At 41.9% G+C, this 22054-nt stretch overlaps 2 protein-coding genes across 5 annotated transcripts; one reads left to right on the top strand and one right to left on the bottom strand.

Moving 5' to 3' along the window:
• Nucleotides 1–2811: 2811 nt before the first annotated feature.
• Nucleotides 2812–8944, top strand: LOC113016090 (butyrophilin-like protein 2). 3 transcript variants are annotated; one of them, XM_026158629.1, is made up of 6 exons: nt 2812–2981; nt 3909–4259; nt 6373–6699; nt 6789–6890; nt 7745–8077; nt 8168–8944. In XM_026158629.1, the coding sequence occupies exons 1-6, from the start codon at nt 2897–2899 to the stop codon at nt 8209–8211; spliced, it is 1242 nt and encodes a 413-aa protein (XP_026014414.1). In that variant the 5' UTR covers nt 2812–2896; the 3' UTR covers nt 8212–8944. The 3 variants fall into 3 exon arrangements, with proteins under 3 accessions (XP_026014414.1, XP_026014424.1, XP_026014430.1); XM_026158639.1 differs by having other exon boundaries at nt 2813–2933; XM_026158645.1 differs by lacking the exon at nt 2812–2981 and adding an exon at nt 2991–3012.
• Nucleotides 8945–14494: 5550 nt separating this feature from the next.
• On the bottom strand, nt 14495–17962 carry LOC113016279 (myelin-oligodendrocyte glycoprotein-like). Of its 2 annotated transcripts, XM_026159001.1 has the most exons (4): nt 17885–17962; nt 15875–16213; nt 15622–15720; nt 14495–14944 (listed from the first exon to the last, which is right to left on the bottom strand). In XM_026159001.1, exons 1-4 carry the CDS (start codon nt 17922–17924, stop codon nt 14907–14909), a joined length of 516 nt encoding a protein of 171 aa, XP_026014786.1. In that variant the 5' UTR covers nt 17925–17962; the 3' UTR covers nt 14495–14906. The 2 variants fall into 2 exon arrangements, with proteins under 2 accessions (XP_026014786.1, XP_026014775.1); XM_026158990.1 differs by lacking the exon at nt 17885–17962 and having other exon boundaries at nt 15875–16305.
• Between the last annotated feature and the right edge of the window lie 4092 nt (nt 17963–22054).

Below are 22054 nucleotides of genomic sequence, written 5' to 3'. Positions count from 1 at the left end.
TCCACCCATCCACATTAAGGGGACGGCTGTGGAGCGTGTGAGCAGCTTCAAGTTCCTGGGAGTCCACATCTCCGAGGATCTCACCTGGACGACCAACTGCTCCAAGCTGGTCAAGAAGGCTCACCGGCGCCTCTTCTTCTTGAGGACTCTGAGGAAGAACCACCTGTCCTCAGACATCCTGGTGAACTTCTATCGCTGCACCATCGAGAGCATCCTGACCAACTGTATAACAGTCTGGTACGGGAACTGCTCTGCCTCGGACCGGAAGGCGTTGCAGAGGGTCGTGAAAACTGCCCAGCGCATCGCCGGAGCACCACTTCCTGCCATAAAAGACATCTACAGGAAGCAGTGTCTGAAAAGGGCTGGGAAAATCATCAGAGACCCCAGTCACCCATCACATGGACTCTTCACCCTCCTGCCCTCTGGGAGGCGCTACAGGAGCCTCCGGACTAAGACCACCAGGTACCGGAACAGCTTCTTCCCCACAGCTGTCAGACTCCTGAACTCTGCCTCCTGACATCTGATCCACGTTAACTCATGGACTGAACATACACACACACACACAATGGACAACTGTACCCTCAAACACACAATAATAACATGGAGTGAACCACCACTCACAACCACTAGCACTTTATATAGCCTCTGTAGAAATTATCCACACCCTCACTTACCTTAACTGCACTACTGTATAGCTCTGTGTAAATAATCATTCTGTACATTCGATAATCTTTAATCCTACAACTGTTTACAACTTGCATAGTTCCCATTTCTGTATAGCTGTATATCTCAGATTCCTGTAAAGTTATTTATTTCATATTCTGTATAGTTTTTCATATTTATATCCTGTTCATATCCTGTACATAGCTTGTACTCACTACAGCCTGTACATACTTATAGTTATAGAATATTCACAACATACTTCATACCGTGTACATTATAACATAATAGACCCATTTCTGTAATATACTTACATATCTATATTATTGCTAATATATATTGTAATATATCTATATCACTAAAGCACTTCTGGATGGATGCAAACTGCATTTCGTTGCCTTGTACCTGTGCATGTGCAATGACAATAAAGTTGAATTCTATTCTATTCTATTCTATTAACACATGTAACATGAAACTGCAGCTCTGCAGAACAGCAACCATTGCTGTTTACTCCCAAGAGGGAGTGGATGGGGAGCCGTTAGGAAGTCTGATGTTAGGAAGCCTCACATACAGATCTGGAAATCTCCTCCTACTGTAAAAAACACTTGAGACTCATCTGAAAGTTTAGTCAGATAATGATTTTCCACCCTGGGCTGGAGGGAAATGAGCACAGTCTTATCTTTTAAATGTACATATTTGTAATTAATTAAAAATCAAACGCTGTGCCAGTTTCTGGCTTTGCTTGAGAGTGTGTCCAGCAAACCTGATGGTACAGACTCTTAAAATCAAACACATCCAAACTCTGAGGCTGTGAGCAAAACACGAAGCACTGAGGCCAAGAACAGCTGTAATCCTGTGTGATTATTACAGGAAGCACAGCAGTCTGTTCTCTCTTTGACTTTAGAAACTGATTTATTGGGATCAACATGAATGTTAACAGAGGGAGAATTTTACTGATTGTCTTAAAAACAATGCACCAATTTAATAACTCGGTGTAGAAAGTACTTTGTTACACTACTTGTTACATTACATTTACGTTACTGTGTAATACAACCTGGTTGTCTTAGAGTTATCACATAACAATATAAACCTGAGGCTGCAGTCTGACACACCCACACAAATCTGGTAACATTTTATATTACTGATGATTTAACAGTTTTTACTGAGCCAATTTTAATGGCTTTAAACTGGAGAAGGCACCAGTATACCACAGGTTTTTGGTTTGACTCTACTAGCACACTAGTGAGTACATGTCATATGTTTTCAGATTCTAGACAAGATATTGTTTTTGATATAATTCATTTAATCTATAGACTCAAACATCGAGGGATAGAAATACATTCTTATGGATTCCTGCACATATCTGTGTAGATGGAAATGAACAGGCTGATACGTTTGTTAAAGGTGCAATAAGAAATAATCATGTAGATATGAATATAAACACAGTAAAGATGAGGTTAAAAATGGCCTGTATTTATATAGTCCTTTATAATAGTCCCTAAGCACTTTACACAACCAGTCATCCACCCATTCACACACTGGTGATGGCAGCTACATTGTAGCCACAGACAGAGGTGAGGCTGCTGGACACTGGCGCCACCAGTAGGCAGCGGGTGAAGTGTCTTGCCCAAGGACACAACAACTGAGACTGTCCGAGCCGGGGCTCAAACCGGCAACCTTCCGATTACAAGGCGAACTCCCAACTCCTGAGCCACGATCGCCACCTTAAAAGTATAATTAAGGTGAAGTTAATGGAAAAGTGGCAGGCATGATGGGACAGAGAAGGTAAAGGTAGATAGTGGGACAGTAGAAGAAGTCAGAGAAGTAAAAAAAAAACGAGGATATAATTTCGAGAGTAAGATTTGGTCACACAGGGTTAAATAGCACACTTAAAAAGATGAATAAGCACGAGACAGGAGACATTTGATCATGTAACGTTAGAATGTGGTAAATATAGGTGGGAAAGGCAAATACAGAAATCTGAATCACAGAAAAATAGAGTTCAATTAAGGGTAACATAAATATTTCAAATGAGTGCCGGTCATGGAGTTTATAGAGCGATATTTGTGTTTTTAAGAGCAACAGGTGTTTATATGAAAACAAAGGTGTAACGATGTCCAGAAGGTGGCGGTAATGCACCTGAAGCTGTTTGCCAACCGCTACACAAGGATAGAAGAAGCAGCAGCAGCTGCAGGCTGTGGTGGCATCGAGCAATAACGGAATTTTCTCCCGGAGAATGAAGACGTTGCTGACGTCACTGCTCCTCGTGCTCGGTAGGAAAGTCGCTCTGACCCTGTTTGAAGGCGCACGCGCTCACTCAGGTGTGTGCCTTCCAACAATAAGACGTGTAACGTGAGTTTACTGTGAATCCGCGCACTGTCCTGAACTTCACCATGTGATGAACCGTGTGTGTCTGCGGCCTGGTGGGGGCGCTGTTTCTCTGTATCCGCTCTTCATGACGCACTGGAGCAAATATTTAACCCTCACGTCACCCGGCTGAGGGCACCGACCTGTTTGTCGGACAGTGATGGTGCGGAGCTGGACTCTTAGCTGGGCTGTTGCTGCTGCAGAGTTTGTGTCATGTTGTGTTTTTAACTGGCAGCGAGTGAAGCTGTAGATCATTTAAACATAGGATATAATTCATCTTCTCTATAAATCCTCTTTTTCCAGCAACACTGAAAACAACCAACTGTTAAAACAAACAAGCAGCACAAAACAATATGAAGCAGTATAGTGGAAGCCATTGTTGACAGTCACCTCATGCACTGTTTGTATATCCATGTCCACACATGCTTCAGTGGATGGCTGCACATATTTTGCACAGTTAGCTGCTGTTGTGTAAAAGCAGCAGGTGTCCACAGAGATCTGACTTAAGATGAGGATAAAAAGTAAAAAGCAGCTTTTCTTCTGTTTTCTGCTTCATGTGTGCTGAGTCAACAATGTTGTGTTGATTAGACGTCTAAGCAGCGTCTAAATGTCAGGGTTTAAATGTGAGGCTGTCAAGACGTTGAGCAGGAATTTGCAAAGTGCTGAAAGCTCACAAAATCTCTTCCTTCTCTTTTCAACAAGCTCAGAAGATGTTTTTCACCTCAGTGTAAGGAAGTCGTCACTAACCTCTGATGCCTTTGAAACATCCGTTGGTTTTGTGTAATTACTCATTGTGTGGTTGTGATGGACGTTGTATGTTTGTAACTTTCTGAAGCCAACTGAAACACTCAGTTTGTGTTCTTGTTTGTGTCTCCTGCCAGTTTCCCAGCATGCCCTGACTGCAGTGGTGGAGGTGTATGAGGGCGTAATGTCTGTCCTGTTGCCCTGCAAGCACTCAGGTTTTATCCCTGAGGATGACCCCACAGTGCTGTGGACTCGTAGTGATCTCAATCCTAAATCTGTCCATGTGAGACGAGAAGAAGCAGATGATCTCAGAGGGCAAAACCAGCGTTACAGCGGGCGCACGTCGATGAGGCCTGATGCTTTGGACTCTCTAGACTTCAGCCTCACTCTGAGAAACCCAACAAAGACTGACAGCAGCATCTACACCTGCTCCATCAGTGATGGGACAGAAGATCAGAGACTGAGAGACATCCAGCTGCAGGTCAAAGGTCGGTAATTAACCTGACCTGAACAGAATGAACGTTTTGGGATCTCTTAAAGTAAGACGTCTGTTAGTGGACTGGTGGTGCTGAGAGAAGCTTTAATGAAGTCAGTCAGGAAAAGAACCTGAAGATCCCAGTGTGTGATCCAAACATCTCTGCTTTGAAGATTAGACATCAGACTTTCATTTTGATAAAGCTCCCTGTGATCTGGATCTTAGTGCTGCTGCTACAGGCTGAGGCTGCTTGGTTTATGATCTGTCTGAGCTCCTCTTTCTCCTTGTTCTTCCCCATCACCAAGTCATGCTCATAGATCTTTGAATTCTTTTCTGTGTAAAACACTCCAAACTCGAGTGCTCTCACAGATGGATGAAGGTGAAATCAACGTGGTAAGAAAATAGTTGGAGGAACCTAATTAGAAAGGGAGAGATTCAAGGATTCAGGTCAACAAGCTGCTGTGACTATCAGTCATTGCTAACAGCTAAAGTGTAGCTTTTACATGTTTCAGTGCAAGTAGGGCTGCACGATTTTGCATAAAATGAGAATCACGATTTTTTGGCTTAGAATTGAGATCACGATTCTCTCACGATTTTCTTTTCCAGTATAAATATTTATTGCACTTATTTACTGCACATCAACTTCGTAACAGGTGAAACTGAACATAAAAACAATAAATAAACATAAAAACAACAAAGTGTTGTACTGCTTGAAATTCCGTCTCCACTGTTGCTCGACGCTGCGTGTATAGAGCAGGTAGTGCAACAATAGAAAAATAGTTGCAGGACGGCACTGTGTAGCGTTTGTCTAGGGTGTTGATCATTTTCCTAAATCCCTCGTTTTGCACAGTGTTGATGGGAGCCATATCTTTGGTCAGGTGATAAGTGATAGCCTCCGTGATTTCTTTGTGCCTGCGGGAGTTCGACGGGTATAGGGAAGCGCTGTATAAGGTTCCCGTTATTGATGTTTGGGTGGTTGACCGGGACGGATTTTCTCCTGTCACTTTCTCGTCATCCCTGACGTGCTCTCCGTTGTTTTTTCCTGCTAATGTTAGCATCACACGGCACAGCTTCTGTATCACGTGGTATAAGGCTCCGCCCTCGTCATTTGTTGAGCAGGAAGAGAGAGCGCTTGTTTTCATGCAGAGTACGTCCCGGATCAAAATGCGGTACAATCGTCTTTTTTTTTTCTTTTTTTTTTTTTTTTTTAATCGTTATCATTTGGAAATGAGATCGCACATAAGTATGAATCGAGATCGCGATTTTCTAACGATTAATCGTGCAGCCCTAAGTGCAAGTAAGGAATAATCCAACAATAGCTCTTCCAGCCTGATTAAAACCCATGTTAATACACACTGTATGTGTTTGCATCATATATAGTCAGGGCTACTGAGCGATGGTGGTGGACCACCTAGAACAGAAATGCCAGGGACGATGTTTTTGTCCCAGCCCATTAAAGTCAGTCTGTCGGCATCTCTCAGGTTTCATTACAACTGTTCATTTTAAAGCTCAGTTTTTAAGAGCCTAGTTTCTTTTGCAGGATGTTTCACAATATAAATATATATAATTTATCAAACACATCATATACAAAACTAATATGTGATTAAAACTATGACATTACATGTAAGCATTAAGTCTAACGTCTCTTCTTCTCCTGTCCTCTTTCTTATCTTTGTCCATCTTCTTTCCTCTCTGTCTGAATTACAGCAGCTGGACCTTTAGCTGCGACACACTGTGAGACAAACTGCACACAAACAGTTTGTGTGTTTGCTGATGTTTGTTAACACTGCATTTGAAATTAGCTGACACTTAAACATCACGCGGTGTCCGCTCGCTTCTCCAGTGCGAGCTAGATTCTGTAGACACGACTTACGGACACGTGCACTCCCACTTCATCCCTGAGTAGAAACACTAAACCTAAAGTAACCAGCCTGTTTTGAAAATGTAAGAAGTAGAAAGTTCTGATACCTGAAAAATTTACTTACGTAACAAAGTATTTGTACTTTGTTACTTGTGACTCAGTAACATTGATACCCAGATCTAGTAGGTCACGGCTATGCTATTACTTAAAGTGTGTCTGCTGATTCTTCTTCTACAGTTGATATTGTGGTTTCTCGTCCTCTCAGACCAGCAGGTGGAGGTGAAGGTTGTTGGAGGCTCAGACTCCGTCATCCTGCCGTGCCAAATCAAACCTGACCTGCCTGAGGACACCACAGTGGAGTGGACTCGCTCTGACCAAGAACTGGTCCATGTGTATTCAAACAGAAGTGACGACCTGACGAAACAGGACGGACTTTACAGAGACCGAACAAAGATGAACGAAGACCTGCTGAGAACTGGAGACCTCAGCCTGACCCTGAAACACCCCACAGAGAGGGACAGTGGAGGATACATCTGCACCATCTACAGGGACAAAAACATCCTGAGACAGAAAGTAGTGCTGCAGGTCAAAGGTCAGAGCTGCAGATTAAGACCAAAGGTCAATGCAGGAGGTTAAGGTCAGAGTTCAGAGGTCATGTGTTTGTTTAATGTTTCTCCACAGAACCGTTTCCATCCTGGGCCACAGCTCTCCTGGTTTTCCTGCTTCTTGTTCTGGTTGTTTCTGCGGTTCTTTTATTTAATTTCTGGCATCACATCATGTCATGTGAGTGTCTCCTACTACACTACCCATAATGCCACAGCATGACTTTACTAAACAGTGTGTGTGCTTCACTGCATTGATCTGACACAGAGGCTGCATGTGGACAAGCTGTTCTTCTTCTGTGGTGGTAAACAGCAGCTGACATGGAAACATGCTGACAGTAAATGTTCCTCCTTGAGTTGTGCTCAGTCATGTGGTGGAGAGCTTCAGATGTTCAGACACATGAGAGCTTCATGGTTTCTGTGCTGATGTGTGTGAGACATGGCCGACTGTGGAGTCACCGATTATTTCATGAAGTCTTATCTCGGCTTCCTAGAACCTCTCCTGCTCAAGCCTGTGAGCATCACCCTGTTGTCTCGTCACACAGCAAACTAAAGATCCAGGAAACACAAGAAATTGAAAATAATCAAATCTAAAATGAAACACATATTTAAAAAGAGCTAATGTATTAGCTCTTTTTAAATATTAGTCTTTTTTAAACAACAAATAATGTGCAAATAGGAAACTAAATATATTTTCTGTCCACAAGTTCAATAAAGATTCAAATGAAATCAAAGCGATTTTATTTTCCCGTCCAAAATAAAGTTTCCAACTTTTACAGATGAGTCATTTTATAAATTCACGACAGCAGTGGACGTGCTCTGGAGTGAGGCTCACGCTTATCTTTGTTCCCAGCTGCTGATAACCTGCTGAAGAAGCTCTGTCATGACTTCAGCCATGTGGGAGGTGCATGAGCCTCTTTACAGGACGAACTCATTCATGTACCTGTGCTTTTATTTGTTTTATGTTTAGAATTAACCTCTAAAAACCTGCTGTTACCGTCTGTACAGCTCATGTTGTGTTCATTGTCTTCTCAGTCATTCCGGTGGAGGTGGAGGTGGTGGAGGGGGCGGAGTCTGTCCAGCTGCCCTTCAAAACCACAAAAAACCTGCCTGAAGATGTTAAAGTGTTGTGGGAACGCTATGATCCCAGAATGAAGGCCCACGTGTATCACAACGGCTCCGACCTGCCTGAAGAACAGAGCGAGGTTTACAGAGGCCGGACGAGGATGAGGGGAGACCCACTGAGGACTGGAGACCTGAGCCTGACTGTGGAACGGCCCACAGAGGGAGACGGTGGGGAGTACAAGTGTTTGGTGTGGAGGAGGGGAGACTTCATCAGAAAGAAAACCGTGAGGATCAGAGTCAAAGGTGTGTAGTGGTGTGTGTGTGTGTGTGTGTGTGTGTGTGTGTGTGTGTGTGTGTGTGTGTCTCTCTGACTGTCTTGTGTCTCCTCTGCAGGAAGAGTTCAGGTCCAGGATCAAACTGCTGGTGAGCAGCTCTGACATGAACCATCACTCCTCCACGTCCAGCACTGTGGGGAAAGCTGTGGATTGTAAACTTTCAGTCACATATCAGCTTCCTGTCACACACGAGGACTTCCTGTTAAGGTCAAAAGTTCATCTATCAGCAGCTTCTTTATTGTAAAAACTCCACCTGAGTGTTTCAGAGGATGATGATTCTCGATGGTGGTCTTTTCAGAGCTCAGTGTTTGGGCATAAAATCCCAGATATGACACACAATGATGGACAGCAGCACCACTGCAGTATCAGCGGTGCTGGTTATTCATCATGTGTGTACTTTAAAGGAAGGAACGAGCAGCAGCATGAGAATGAGCTCCATGTGTGCACTTCCAGAGAGGATGCGGCTTCATCAGATGCACAAATCAGCAGTTGCATTTGAGCTTTATTAGCAGAGCCTGTCGCTGAGCTCTCTATTTAAACTTCAATCAGTCTTTTGCAGTAATTTGAACATGTTGGTGCTCAGTCAGAGCCCTGCATATATCAGTGAGTTACTGCAACCATACGTAACGTCTGGCTCTCTGAGGTCAGCTGATCAGTGCTTGTTGGCTTTCTATTCATTATAAAGTGATCGAGCTTCATTACATTTAATAAAATCACGTGAAGAGTGAAAGGATGGAGGAACAGAGCTGCTGAAGTGCAGTCTGTTTACATATTCAGTAGGGCTGCAACGATACACAAAATTCACGGTTCGGTTCGGTTCGATATTTTTTCGATACAAAAGAATGTTCATGCTTTTTTAATTTGTCATTTATTAAAATGATAAATATATATTTTAACTCAAAAGTAGTTTTTAAATGTAATGTTGCTGAAACAACAAAGTAATAAAGAAAATAAATATATCTGATTGAGGAATCACTCATCTTTTGAAAAGAGAGTTTATTACAGAGAAATGGCTCTTTCCAAAATAAAAGCCAATAAATAAAACCAAAATAGTTCCAAACGCCAGATCTGAATGAGGGTGGGGGAGGTTCAATTTGCCATGTTGCAAGGAGAGCTTAACTTCTGTCTCGCTAAACTAAGTCGAGCTTAGCTTCTGTCTGCTAGCTTGCCCTGCGCTCAGTGAATCTGCGTTCGACTGCTCCGCCTAGGCTGCACTGTCGAGCGCAGATCCACTGAGCGCTCCACACAGACAGCATCGTCAGAAGGAAAGTTGATAAAATAAATTACAAATTTTGTATTGTTCGATACATATGCGTACCGAACCGAAAGCACTGTATCGAACGGTTCAATATCGATACGAGTATCGTTGCACCCCTAATATTTAGGGATAACTATCGTGCCAATGACAGAATATGTTTCTAATTATGGAAGAAATGTCTTTATTAATAATAGAAGAATTGGAGCTGGTGCACGCCTGTTTCACTGACTGTTACAATCACTGTTTACACGTATGAATATCTATAACTATGCAAATATTATTAAAGTTATTTTATCCTTTCTTTAAAAAATATCTGTTTGTTGCAAAAAAACATATAATTAAAAGTCAATTGACCTTTTTTTTTAACAACTGTTGGATTATTCAAACAGGGGTGGATCTATGGGGACAAGGGGAGGCAACTGTGTCCCTCCTGTAGAGCCCGCCCCCCACCACCCACCACCACAACTTCTGTATTCTCAAAATACTTTTCACCTGTTCTTGTTTTTCCGGTGCACAGTGGGAGGTTTTCCCCTCTAAAGCTTGTTAAAATCCTCTTGTTCTTGTTTTTTACAGCACATGATGACACAATAAGTACAGGGTGGGCCATTTATATGGATACAGCGTAATAACATGGGAATGGTTGGTGATATTAAAGTCCTGTTTGTGGCACATTAGTATATGTGAGGGGGCAAACTCCTCAAGATGGGTGGTGACCATGGTGGCCATTTAGAAGTCGGCCATCTTGGAAAACAACATTTGCTTTTTCAATAGGCAGAGGGCCATGTGACACATCAAACTTATTGAAATGTCACAAGACAAACAAGGGTGTGCTTGGTTTCAACGTAACTTTATTCTGTCATGTCATCACAGCTGGTACAAATTAGACTTACAGACGACCGCTTCTGGTCCCCAGGCCGTATGTTTGAAAGTCAATAAACAACACTGAGAGGCAGTCGACGGTTTGATCTCCTACAAAAATAAAATTAAGTAGAGCCTGAAATCTGTTCTAATAGAAACTGTGTGAATCCTCTGTGGGGCTTTGTTTTGTTACAAAAACATCACAAATATGAATACTGCATAAATCCTGGAACACAGCATTTATATTAGCTGTTGGAGTCCAGTCACTCTGACATGTGTGACTGTAGATCTTGGCTGTGTGCTGGCCAGCTGTCGCGTCTCACTCCAGCTCAGAGGATCCAAGCGATGCTGCTCCATCTGCACTCTGCTGGCCTGTCTCCTCCTCCTCCTTCAGTCTCTCCTCCTCCTTCCATATGGTTCAGTGAAGCCTGTAGCTCCACCTGCCTGACAGCAGCTACCAGCAGACAACATGCACCTCCTGTCACATCTCCAGGATGTCTGAACACGAGCCCACGTCCACGTGAAGAGACCTCATTAAAACAGCAGAGCTGCGATCAGCTGAGTTATGATCAGAGAGATGTCTGTGAAGGTTCTCAGTCATCCAGGTCATCGTAGTTCTTTGCAAGCTCCTTTGACTATGATCAGAGATGAAAAAGCACCTCTCATATTTAAAACTGTTTCCTGAACAAATCGAATTTATCTTTGTGTTTATTGATTCATGATTGGTTTTGCCCTCCAGAGTCAACAGCTCATTTAACAGCCTGTTTATCGTATGTAACATTGTCACCATGACTACGAGTCGTTACTCATTGTTAGACAGCTGATAATAACACGGCTGTAGTTCTCATTATTTAAATCATGATATAATCAGAGGTGGGTCGACTATCCAAAAATTGTACTCAAGTAAGAGTAAAGAAGTACTTGGCGAAAAGACTACTCAAGTAGCGAGTAACTGTTTGAAATGTCCGATTTATTTTTTAAATAAATGTAATCAGACAAACAAAAATAAATAAATATACAAATTTTAGTATTTTCAAAAGGAATACATGTAAAAACATCAACAAAATAAGGCACAACTATTCTAATTTCAGATTTCAGTTTTTCACAACATAAAGCTTTTTCACCAATACCGACAGTAAATAATATAAATATATAAACAGTGCAAACTATTTCCAGTCACAAGATATGCTGTAAACTTTATATTCATTTTCGCTCCACGTGGCACATCAGCCTCAGAGGAAACAGAACGAGGCATCCTCATTATTTAAATCATGATGCAATAATAATACTTTAATTAATAATAATCACAGTGTGCCTGTAGGCTGTACTGTGAGCTCTACACAGAAGGGGGAGTTCCACATAACCCGTGGCAGCTTGTTGTCACGTGACACCTCATTACTCAACAGCTAGGAAGGTGTGGGGGCGTGGCTTGTGCCTGACAGCATGCGAGCGGCCTCCCACAGGCCCGACCTTTCTGCTCCTTACAACAGGCTCGTTACTGTGGACTTATTTCGTTTATGTGGAATTATTATTTCACGTCACGGCCTTGGAAACACTGCTTTAAAACACCGCGTGGCTGTTTTTGATGTTACCGCTTCTTTTCATTACACGCGCCTGTTTAAAAGAAAATAACATCCTCTCGTGATTATTCCTGCTGTGGATCGTGGAGACTTTAATCACATTAACATTATGTATATTTATAAATAATATATGAACATCTTACTGGAAGAATTACTCCATGCAGACTGGTGGGTGAGCCTCGTTCACGCCCACCAGCAGAGAAAGAGAGCGAGCTCGTCTCTGCTGTCAGGGAGGAGAGAAAACAGGAAGAGGCTTCAGCTCTGACCCCCACGGGCTCTACTTTCTTCTACTTTTAACAGAAAATGTCATTTACAGCGCTAAGTGACGTCATCCTCACTCCGTTACTCACATGAAGAAAATATTCATACCGAAAAAGAAAAACAAGAAAAAGACATTTATTCATTAATAACGTTTATGAAAGAGGAGCCTTTTCTTTCTTTATTCCCACCGAAGCTTCTGTTGTGAATATCTCACAAAAGATTTAAAGATGTATGAAATGAGCTCTCGGGATTGGTCAGAATTAACCAATAAAAAGGTGCTAAATTTTAACCTCTTATAAAGATGGAAAACAAATGTAGTATTTTTATTTAATATATATGTATGTAGATATATAGATATTTTACTGAATTAAAATCCATGTCTAACGCTATCCCAGCTTCTAGCCGTGTGTAGAACAAACGTGATGATACAAAATCAGACAAACACGTCCAAACTCTGAGGCTGTTAAACACAAGCATGAGGCCAGAAACATCGGTGACCAGTGCGGGTATTAGAGGAGACACAGCCGTCTGTCCTCTCTGTGCTATTTATTCTGGACAACACGGATGCCAACAGGGTCAGTGTTCATCTGATTATTAATATTTAATATTAATAATTATTATAATTATGTTATCATTAAAATAATGAGCACTACAGCCATGCTGCTTTCAGCTGTCCAATAACGTTTGTAAGAACTCGTAGTCATAGTGATGATAATAAATATGATAAACACCGCTGACTCACTCTGGGAATTATTTATGGGAAATTATTACTTATGGGAAAAAACATAAATAATTCAGTTAATACATTAATCAGTAAATACAAACATGTTTCGATTCGTGCAGGAAACCGTTTGAAAAATTGAAGGTAACTCAGCTGAGTGACGTGTGGTCTGCTGGTAGCTGCTGTCACGTAGGTGGAGCTACAGGCTTCACTGCGACATATGGAAGGGGGAGGGGCAGAGACAGACCAGCAGAGTGCAGGCGGAGCAGCATCACTTGGATCCTCCGAGTCCTGCTGTGAGACAGCGACAGCTGGCCAACACACAGCCAGCATGTACAGTCACACATGTCAGAGTGACTGGGCTCCAACAGGAAGAGCAATAAATAACAGGACGCAGCATTTATATCAGAGTAGAAACATCACCTGTGTATAAATGATGGTGTCAAACATATGGCCTGGGGGCCAGAAGCGGTCGCCTGTAATTCTAATTTGTACCAGCTGTGAAAAATAGAACAAGTGTAAAAAAAAAAAAGGTTTAATTCAAATTTATCTGTGCAGAATTTTATTTTATTTTATCTTTTGCAGCAAGCACAAGACTGTGCCATGATTTTTTATTTCTTTTTTTTATTATTATAAAATAACATTATTAATATATCCATATTCATCCATGTAAACAGGGATTGTAACAGTATAACAGGCGTGCACCATCTCCAGTCATCTATTATTAATAAAGTGATTTCTTCCATTAAACGTATAGAAACATATTCTGTCATTGGAACAATTTTATCCCTAAACATGTAAACAGACTGCGACACTTCGCTCTGTTCCTCCATCCTTTCACTCTTCACATGTTCTTATTAAGTGTAATCAAGCTCGATCACCTCATAAGAGATGAAATTTCAAGACAAACAGTCACAAAGTGATTAAAATTGTGTAAATGAAAAAAGTCAAAGGACGCCTGCACAGTTGGGACGTCAGCGTCTTTATTCAATCTCCTGTGTTATGTTCGGTACCCAGAAGCATCACCATCTGAAACACTCGGGTGGAGGCTCGCGATGCACAAACTGCTGATAGAGGAACTTTTGACCTTAACAGGAAGTCCTCGTGTGTGACAGGAAGCTGATACGTGACTGAAAGTCCACAGTCCACAGCTTTCACCACAGTGCTGGACGTGGAGGAGTGATGGTTCATGTCAGAGCTGCTCATCACACTCACACATACTAAATGTTGTTTAACCACTGAAGCTCCAGGCTTATGTGTTTTTATTTCTCTGAGGTTTTTGGTAATGAGTATAAAAGCTCAGCATCATCAATGAAGAGAGAGTTATTCTAAAATGACGTTCTTGTATTTAGACTTTAGTTTTATTTTACATCATAACACAGTAAAGCTGTGATTATTAAGCAAAGAAAAAACACTTTATTCCTTTTTGTTACGAGGGTAAAAAATACGGTTGATGCTGCATTTGAGTTAATTGTTAACTGAGAAGCATGAGGGCACGTTTATCGTAGAGCTCGTAATCTTTACAGAGGTAGAAATGCAGGAGAGGACAGCAGTGGGAACAACCTCCACCTGAGAGGAGACGGGACCATCATATCATTGCCTACACATCTGATCTGAACACGCTCCGTCTTAGTGACTCAGTGTTTGTGTCTGTTTGATGTCAGTGGGGATAAAAACCAGAGGCTCTGATGTTCATGTGGACGCCTTTATTTCAGGTTCTGAGTGAACAGGAAGTTTCTGGACCAACAACGTTAACAAAGGACGGCGTTGTAGCCGCTGTAGTCAGTTTACTCACAGAAAAACCTCTAAATTCACCTGACTGCTGTAGTATCTGATTGTTGCTGTCAAAAGTAAACACACTCCGTCTACAGAGAGGCAGAAAGCTTCAGCTGCTGTGAGGTGTGTGCCTGTGTCCACGCCTGTGGTTCCTACCAGAGGTCAGTCAGTCGTATCCTGTGCTCTCATTGGTCGCTTGAAGACTTCTTGACGCTGCAAATCACATCCCGTGTGCGTGATGATGCACTAAGAGCAGTTTGTCAGGCAGGTGTGTCTGTGTGTGGATCCTTGTGTGTTTGTAGAGCGTCTCCTCTGTGACGTCCTGATGAAGGTCAGCTGTGCTTTACAGGACGTCAGCATCCCCGTCTTCACGTTCACAGCCTGAAGAAGTGAGAGGAAAACAGAGAGGTCAAACACACAGATGTCAGTGAGTCCACTCTGCTGTGTGAGCAGCTCTTCACTCATGTTTCCACTGAGTCCTCTGACTTCAGTGATGACAGAGAGGACCAGACTGTGTCCTCTGGATCACTGTGGGACACCTGTAGCTGCTTCACTCTGCCCTGGATCAGCTGACAGCTTTGTAAACGTGTTTTCATGGGTTGGTTTGTTCCAAGTGAACTACAAACCATGTGACCAACTTCAGCGCCACAAAGAGGATTTACATGAATGTCGCGCTTAGTTTGCAGCTGGTACTGACTGTGCACGTCTATGCTGTTAGCTACCTCAGACTTACAGCATAGATGTGGTAGCTGATCACACTTACACACCATCAAGGAAGTTTTTTTATATCTGGAGTTTGTTTAGAAGCAGATCTGGACCACGCCTCTTTCAGCAGCGCTCTTATCGTAGGTCAAACCCTGAATCTGACGCTTCGTAGTCGGAATGAGGAAATCGGATTCTGACACTCAGGAGAAAGCTCAGGGATATTTGCCTGTTCACTTCATAACTCACAACTCTTTCAGCTTCTGGAACAAATTTGTGTGAGTCACAGTCAAGGAGCCACCAAAGGACACCTGCTAACCATCGGCATTATGGGTAGTATAGTAGGAGACACTCACCTGACATGAAATAGTGACAGAAATGAAATAAAAGAACCCCGGAAACTATAAGGACGAGAACCAGGAGAAACACGAGAGGCTCCCAGTATGACCACTGCTCTGTAAAGACAGACAACAAACAGTGTGACCTTTGACCTCTGAGTCCATGTAATATAAGCTGTATTGAGCCAACAAAGTCCTTTGATTGTAAAGTAAAGACTACTTTCAGTGATGTAATCTTTATCAACAGCAGTCGCTGAAGCTTCTTGCTGACCTTTGACCTGCAGCTGCACATCACTCCGACTCAGTTCATCTCCAAAGTCTCTGACGGAGCAGGTGTAGGTGGCGCTGTCAGACAGTTGGAGGTTGGTCAGGTTCAGGCTGAGCTCTCCAGTTTCCAGAGCGTCAGTCTTCATGGATGTTCGGCCGCTGTAACGCTGGTTTTGATCTTTCAGTTCGTCTCCTTGACGCTGACGCTGGTGGACGGTTGGAGGACTGAGGTCGGAGCGACTCCACACCACCGAGGGGTCAGTCAGATTGAAAGTGTCAAACTGACAGGGCAGCATGAACGAGTCCCCCTCATACAGCTCCACACCAGAGGCATGCTGGGAAACTGTGAGGACATATAGAGAGACACCGTGTGTCATGTTTGAGGTAATAATCATGATCAGACCTGCTTACAGACGTCAGAGCAGACAGAATGATGATTACAAATGTTGAATTCATTTTCATTCATGCAACATGAATTAAACTGGAGAGGAAGCCCATCATCCAAAGATGCTAAACACAAAGCACATCAAACAGGAAAGCACAGGAAAGGAACAGAAATCTTCAAAGTAAAACAGGAAGTAAAGTGTAAAAGGGCCAGAGGATAAAAGGAAACCATTTACAAGCACAAGCAGAGTGATACAGGATTAAAAGTGAAAATGCTAAAATGCTAAACAAAGGAATCGGGACGGGGGGTATCTTGTAGGCTGGTTTACAGGCACCGTCAGGCCTAGTGAGGGTGTCCCGCTACCCTCACTAATGAGGGTGATGGATGATGACACACGCCTGCTGCTGATCAGCCTCGTCTGGGGGAGCTAATTAGGAGAGTCGCTGAGCACCCATCGTTCCGTGACAAACCGTCGGCTCAATCAGTACACAAAGCCGTTGTGAAGTGTGTGGTCTGCAGCTTGTGTAAGGTTTCTTACGGCTGCATTTGTTGTTTCACGCAGGATCGCGGAAACAGGAGGACAAGCAAGCGCCAGGAAACAGAACATATTTTCAGTATAGTAATTATGAATTACTTTCAGTAATTAGCATAATGCAACACTTTTATGAACACTAAGGAATAATGTAAGTAATGTAAGTAATAGATTACTTTTTGGAGTAACAACCTCACCACTGACTGTGACCTGATACAGTCTGATGCTGTTCATGCAACCACCGTGCCAGCTAACAGAGCATATCCACCAGTACCTATGAAGACTCGTGCTAACCACTTTCAGATTCATTTGCATCTAAATTCTGTTTTTTCTTTCACTGTTGCAAAGTGCAAACATGACAATTTTCATGAAGTTAAAAAGTAATCTATTACAGCTTTAAAACAGGAGACAGTTGATTTAGCCTGAAATCTTGTGTTGCCTCAAGTCAGTCGCTGCGTTGATGTTTGACAGATTTCAATGAAAGTTTCTGGTTGGAGCAACAAACAGAGCTCAGATTGAGCTCTAACCAGACTTCAGGCTGACTCATGGCTCTTTAAACCTCTGTTCAGGTGCAAAAGTGTTTCTCCTGTTCCTAGTTTCCCTGTTTTTGTATGTTTTTAAATGTTTCACATCATCAAACTAATTCAGATATTAGAGAAAGATAACACAAGTAAACACAAAGTGCAGCTTCTAAGTGATTAAGGGGGGAAAACGGTGCCTCAGTTAAATCACTTTAAGTTTAGATTTAAAGCACTAAACAATCCGCTCATACAGGACAAAGAATCTGTTTAAACAGCTGAAGCACAAAGAGCCACGTAACAGCTGAACAAGGTTTACTTAACGCTGTTTCAGTATATGTAGGTCAGCAGGATGTGTGAGCCGAACTCACACAGAGAGGGTTACACACCAATATCAACCACAAACTTCTTCACACATGGACCTGTGAGCCACGTTTCCATCTTTTCTCCAAAACTTTCAAGACTTCCATGTTTCTAATGAGCGTACAAACCTTGTAATAAACATGATCACGTCTGTGACGATGATCAACCTGCAGTGAGTGCAAACAACCTGCATTCAGACTTCAGAGCATTTCTTACCGTCGATGAGGAGAAGCAGGAACAGCAGCAGCATCTTCATCCTCCTGTGAAGTCGACACCAGCACAGATGCCGTTAAACACTCGGACGCTCCTCTGCAGCTGCTGACGCACAAATCAAACGTTCCTCTCGGCCTCTGCTGTCTGTCTGTGGCAGGAAACCACCGAGAGCTGATATGAGATAAAGAAGCACCAGTTTCAGTGTTCGCTGCTCTTCATCAGTCTGAGCTGCTGTGGTGATTCTCCTGAACTCTCATCTATGTTTTAATCGTTTCATCTTTATGCATATTTATATGCAGCACATGTTTTAGCCTTCAAGTTTCATTTTTTATTTTCATTTTAACTTCATCAGCTTATCTCAGCTCCCAGCAGCAAAGCTTTGGTCTGACACAGGTTCTCTTCATGCAGATGTAAAATTTTACTGTGTTTGTTAAACTTCAGTCTGAGTCTTTCCACTGCAGGAGCTACATCTATTTGTATTTTAGAAAAATAGAGTCCATGAGTGACTCAGACATCAGCGCTGTGAAGCATCTTCAGCACACAGTCGAAACCAGCGACTCACACTGGAGGTGAATGTAATCTTGCATCTATGCGGGTCAGCGATCCTCGAGAGGAGTGAAGACAAAATGTACAAACTGACCTCAGTTCCTGGATCAACAAGGTCTGTGTTCATTATGCAGTAAGTAGCAGCTCAGCCTGATGCTGCTGTTGCACTTTGAATTTATCCTGTGGACAGTTTTGGGATCGGCCTCGTTGTGAGTTCACATCAGTGCAGTGACAGACTTTAAACTTTCACTCACCTCCACCACCACAACCAGGGCATGCTGGGAAACCGTGAAGACACACAAACAGCAGCATGCTGTGGATTTCTTCCACAGAGCACACAGTGGACTGAAGGTCAAAGGACCTGCAGAGCCCAGAGAGCTTTTAGAGAATGAAGGTCACAAATTGTGTGTTTAACCTGAAAGACAGGACTGAACTCTGAGGGACCTCAAAGTCCAGAACACGCTGTCTTCTTTTTCTTCTCTGTTATATAAAATATTGAAGTGTGTGTAAAACCACAGCAGTTAACGGGACCCATCGATGCATCGACACTACATTCATGCTGAACCTTGATGTGTGTTAGAAACCAGAGAGAAATCCTGGATATGATGAACCTGCTCCATAGTTCAGGCTCTGGATCAGCTACAGTTTTATTTACTTATTTGTTTTTATTTATTTATTATCAGCTGAGTGATGAGGTGTCATGTGACCACCGTGTGCTGTGTTGACAGCGCAGCCTACAGGAGACCCAGTTAAACCTTTATTTATGAAATCATTATTATCATAATGGTGCAGATTATAATTACACATGTCAATAATAATAATAATAATAATAATAATAATAATAATAATAATAATAATAATATAATATAATAATAATATAATATAATATAATATAATAATAATATAATAATAATAATAATAATAATAATAATAATAATAATAATATAATAATAATGTCTACAGCCATCCTATCGTTACCTGTAACACTGTGTATAACGTCTCTGCCTGTTACACAGATGGTTTTCTTCAGGAGACAGTTTTAAATATGAGTTGTTGTTTTTTTAATCTCAGATCATAACTCAGCTGATCGCAGCTGTCACTGACATGCACACTGAGCGCAACATTTTAATGCAGCTCTGCTGGAGATGTGAGAGGATGTGCGTGTTGTCTGCTGGTAGCTGCTGTCACGCAGGTGGAGTCACCGCGAGCTGCCGTGAGAGGACACAGACTGCACATATAGGAGAAGATGGGAGCTGCAGCAGTAGAAACAGCCCAGCAGAGTGCAGACGGAGCAGCATCAGTTGGATCCTCCGAGCTGGAGTCAGAGCTCAGACACGGACATGTGCAGAGACCGGAGCAGCCAGCTCCAGCAGGTGTCCAATTCATGTAATAAAGCCACAGCAGCGCTCTGACTTTATTTTTAGATTCTTTGATTCATGATGTGGAAAATCTGAGATTAATCTTGGATTTGTTTTCTTCACACACATCCTGGAACAATCTGGAGCTGTGTTCGTGGGCTTTGACAGGATCCTGTCTGTAATGATAATAAGCGGCTGTGGGGCTGTGACACACATGTTTCCATGGCAACACACAAAGCAAAACATCAAAGCTTCCCTGTTATCGCCTCACAGCGTGTTCGTGTTCACACGTTGTGTTTTTAATGTAGTCACAGTATTCCCACGGACACATCGCGGTGCACCTTCCACGGACTCGCTAGATCACAGGTTCATATAATCATAATATAAAATCGTAATTTTCCGACCTAAAAAATAATAATAGAGTTATAATGTGGTTTATGAGCGCATAGGAGGTGACATTTTTATTTTCTTTAGAATATGTTGCATAAAGAAAAATAGCTCTGTGACTTCATAAGAAATCTCTCTGGTCAACAACTTCCAGACTGAGTATTTGGTGGATATGCTCTGAGTATTCAGGATACAGGATACAGGATATATATATATATATATATATATATATATATATATATATATACATATATATATATATATATATATATATATTAGAGATGGCACAATACCACTTTTTTATGTCCGATACCGATATCATAAATTTGGATATCTGCCGATACCGATATGAATCCGATATAGTGTTTTTTAATCAACAAAACTGTTTTTTAAATATCTTGCTGCATTTTGTATAAGTTCATACTCAAGTTTAAAACAACAACTACACTAAAGCTATTCTGTTATACCTGTATGCAAAAAAATATATTTCATAGTTCAGCAATACTGATCAATCTAATAAACTTAAACCTACACCATCCTCCCTATTCTGGTATTTTAAAGAGTACTTAGCGTAAATAGTAAGCAACTTAACTAATAGGGTTCCAACTCCCAGCAACAACAAAAATAAATAAATAAAAAATAGGGAACCACCCCTCACGCTCCACCTCATGATGCTTAATCGACGTAATCAACCTTAATTTGATGCAGTGTGAAAAAAAATGCACAGAAATCAATTATTTTTCAAGAAATATTAAATAGATTCAACATCTTTCTTCAACAGAACTGCAGACTGCACAGATGGTACCTTCCCAAAGGAAAAAGTACTATAGCTTACTAGAGTATATATATTAGACTTAATAGTTACTATATACAGTAATGGACTTCTATTCATTTTACATCAAATTAAAACTTTGGGTGTCAGATAATTATTTACTAAAAGCTCGACATTTTAAATGAGAATAAGAAAGAAAAGTATGTCTTTGTGCCCCCTTTTCCCTGTTCATGCCCTATCGGCCCCCCTGGCTAAACTTTGCTAGATCCGCCCCTGCACAGTTACCAGCGTCAGCTACGTAGAAAAAGATCCTGGAGTAGAAAGTAATATTAAATAAGTTCTAACAACAGCTTATCAAGCTTAAACGTGCTGCTGTTGTTCAGCCGCTGGTTTCCTCTTTCTGGTGCAAAGTGGGCCAAAAGCAAACAAGAGAGACGGACTCGCGACAGAAAAGCCGATCAGCTGATCGTTAAGCAGTTTCATGATTGAAGTAGCAGCAAGAAGAGGCAGTCGCTCCATATATCAGTTGTTAAGCTTAACGCAGGAATGCTTTACAAACATTCAGAGATGGACTTACACACTTGCTTTACTTCTCTCGGGGATAACTTTGTCGGAGATGAAATGCCAGGTTGCTAGCGAAGCTCCAAATGCTATCCAGACCACCGACAGGTCCCACATGCCACAGCCGCTCTATCACGTGAGGCATACTGCTCCGACGTGCTAACGTTCTGAGGTGAGTTACAGCGTGTTGCAAGTTTTGTGAGGTGCTTTCGTGATATTTAATGGATCGGATTACATTTTTTATTTTTCTCCGATATCCGATCCAGTAATTTAGGTCAGTATCGGACCGATACCGATACGTAATATCGCATCGGTCCATCTCTAATATATATATATATATATATATATATATATATATATATATATCGAAAAAATATCGAACCGTGACACCAAAAGTATCGAACCGAACCGTGAATTTTGTGTATCGTTGCACCCCTAATATATATATATATATATATTTGTTGTGGGCAGTCTGAGGTACACCTGTGCACTCCTCATGATGTCAGATCAGCATCCTGATGTGGCACACCTGTGAGGTGGGATGGATTA

This window comes from Astatotilapia calliptera, chromosome 3, assembly GCF_900246225.1.
Source record: "Astatotilapia calliptera chromosome 3, fAstCal1.2, whole genome shotgun sequence".
In the NCBI taxonomy this organism is placed as follows: domain Eukaryota; kingdom Metazoa; phylum Chordata; class Actinopteri; order Cichliformes; family Cichlidae; genus Astatotilapia; species Astatotilapia calliptera.
This window is presented reverse-complemented; position numbering and strand designations above follow the sequence as displayed.

What these genes read in the sequence shown, in the direction of transcription:
- LOC113016090 (XM_026158629.1), top strand. Translation starts at nt 2,897, where the DNA reads ATGAAGACGTTGCTGACGTCACTGCTCCTCGTGCTCGGTAGGAAAGTC. An exon ending in AGGCGCACGCGCTCACTCAG is followed by an intron (nt 2,982 to 3,908) that starts GTGTGTGCCTTC and finishes GTCTCCTGCCAG; the next exon opens with TTTCCCAGCATGCCCTGACT. An exon ending in CTGGCATCACATCATGTCAT is followed by an intron (nt 6,891 to 7,744) that starts GTGAGTGTCTCC and finishes TTGTCTTCTCAG; the next exon opens with TCATTCCGGTGGAGGTGGAG.
- LOC113016279 (XM_026158990.1), bottom strand. Translation starts at nt 16,265, where the DNA reads ATGATTATTACCTCAAACATGACACACGGTGTCTCTCTATATGTCCTC. An exon ending in TGTGCAGCTGCAGGTCAAAG is followed by an intron (nt 15,721 to 15,874) that starts GTCAGCAAGAAG and finishes CTGTCTTTACAG; the next exon opens with AGCAGTGGTCATACTGGGAG. An exon ending in CTGTCACTATTTCATGTCAG is followed by an intron (nt 14,945 to 15,621) that starts GTGAGTGTCTCC and finishes TCACTTCTTCAG; the next exon opens with GCTGTGAACGTGAAGACGGG.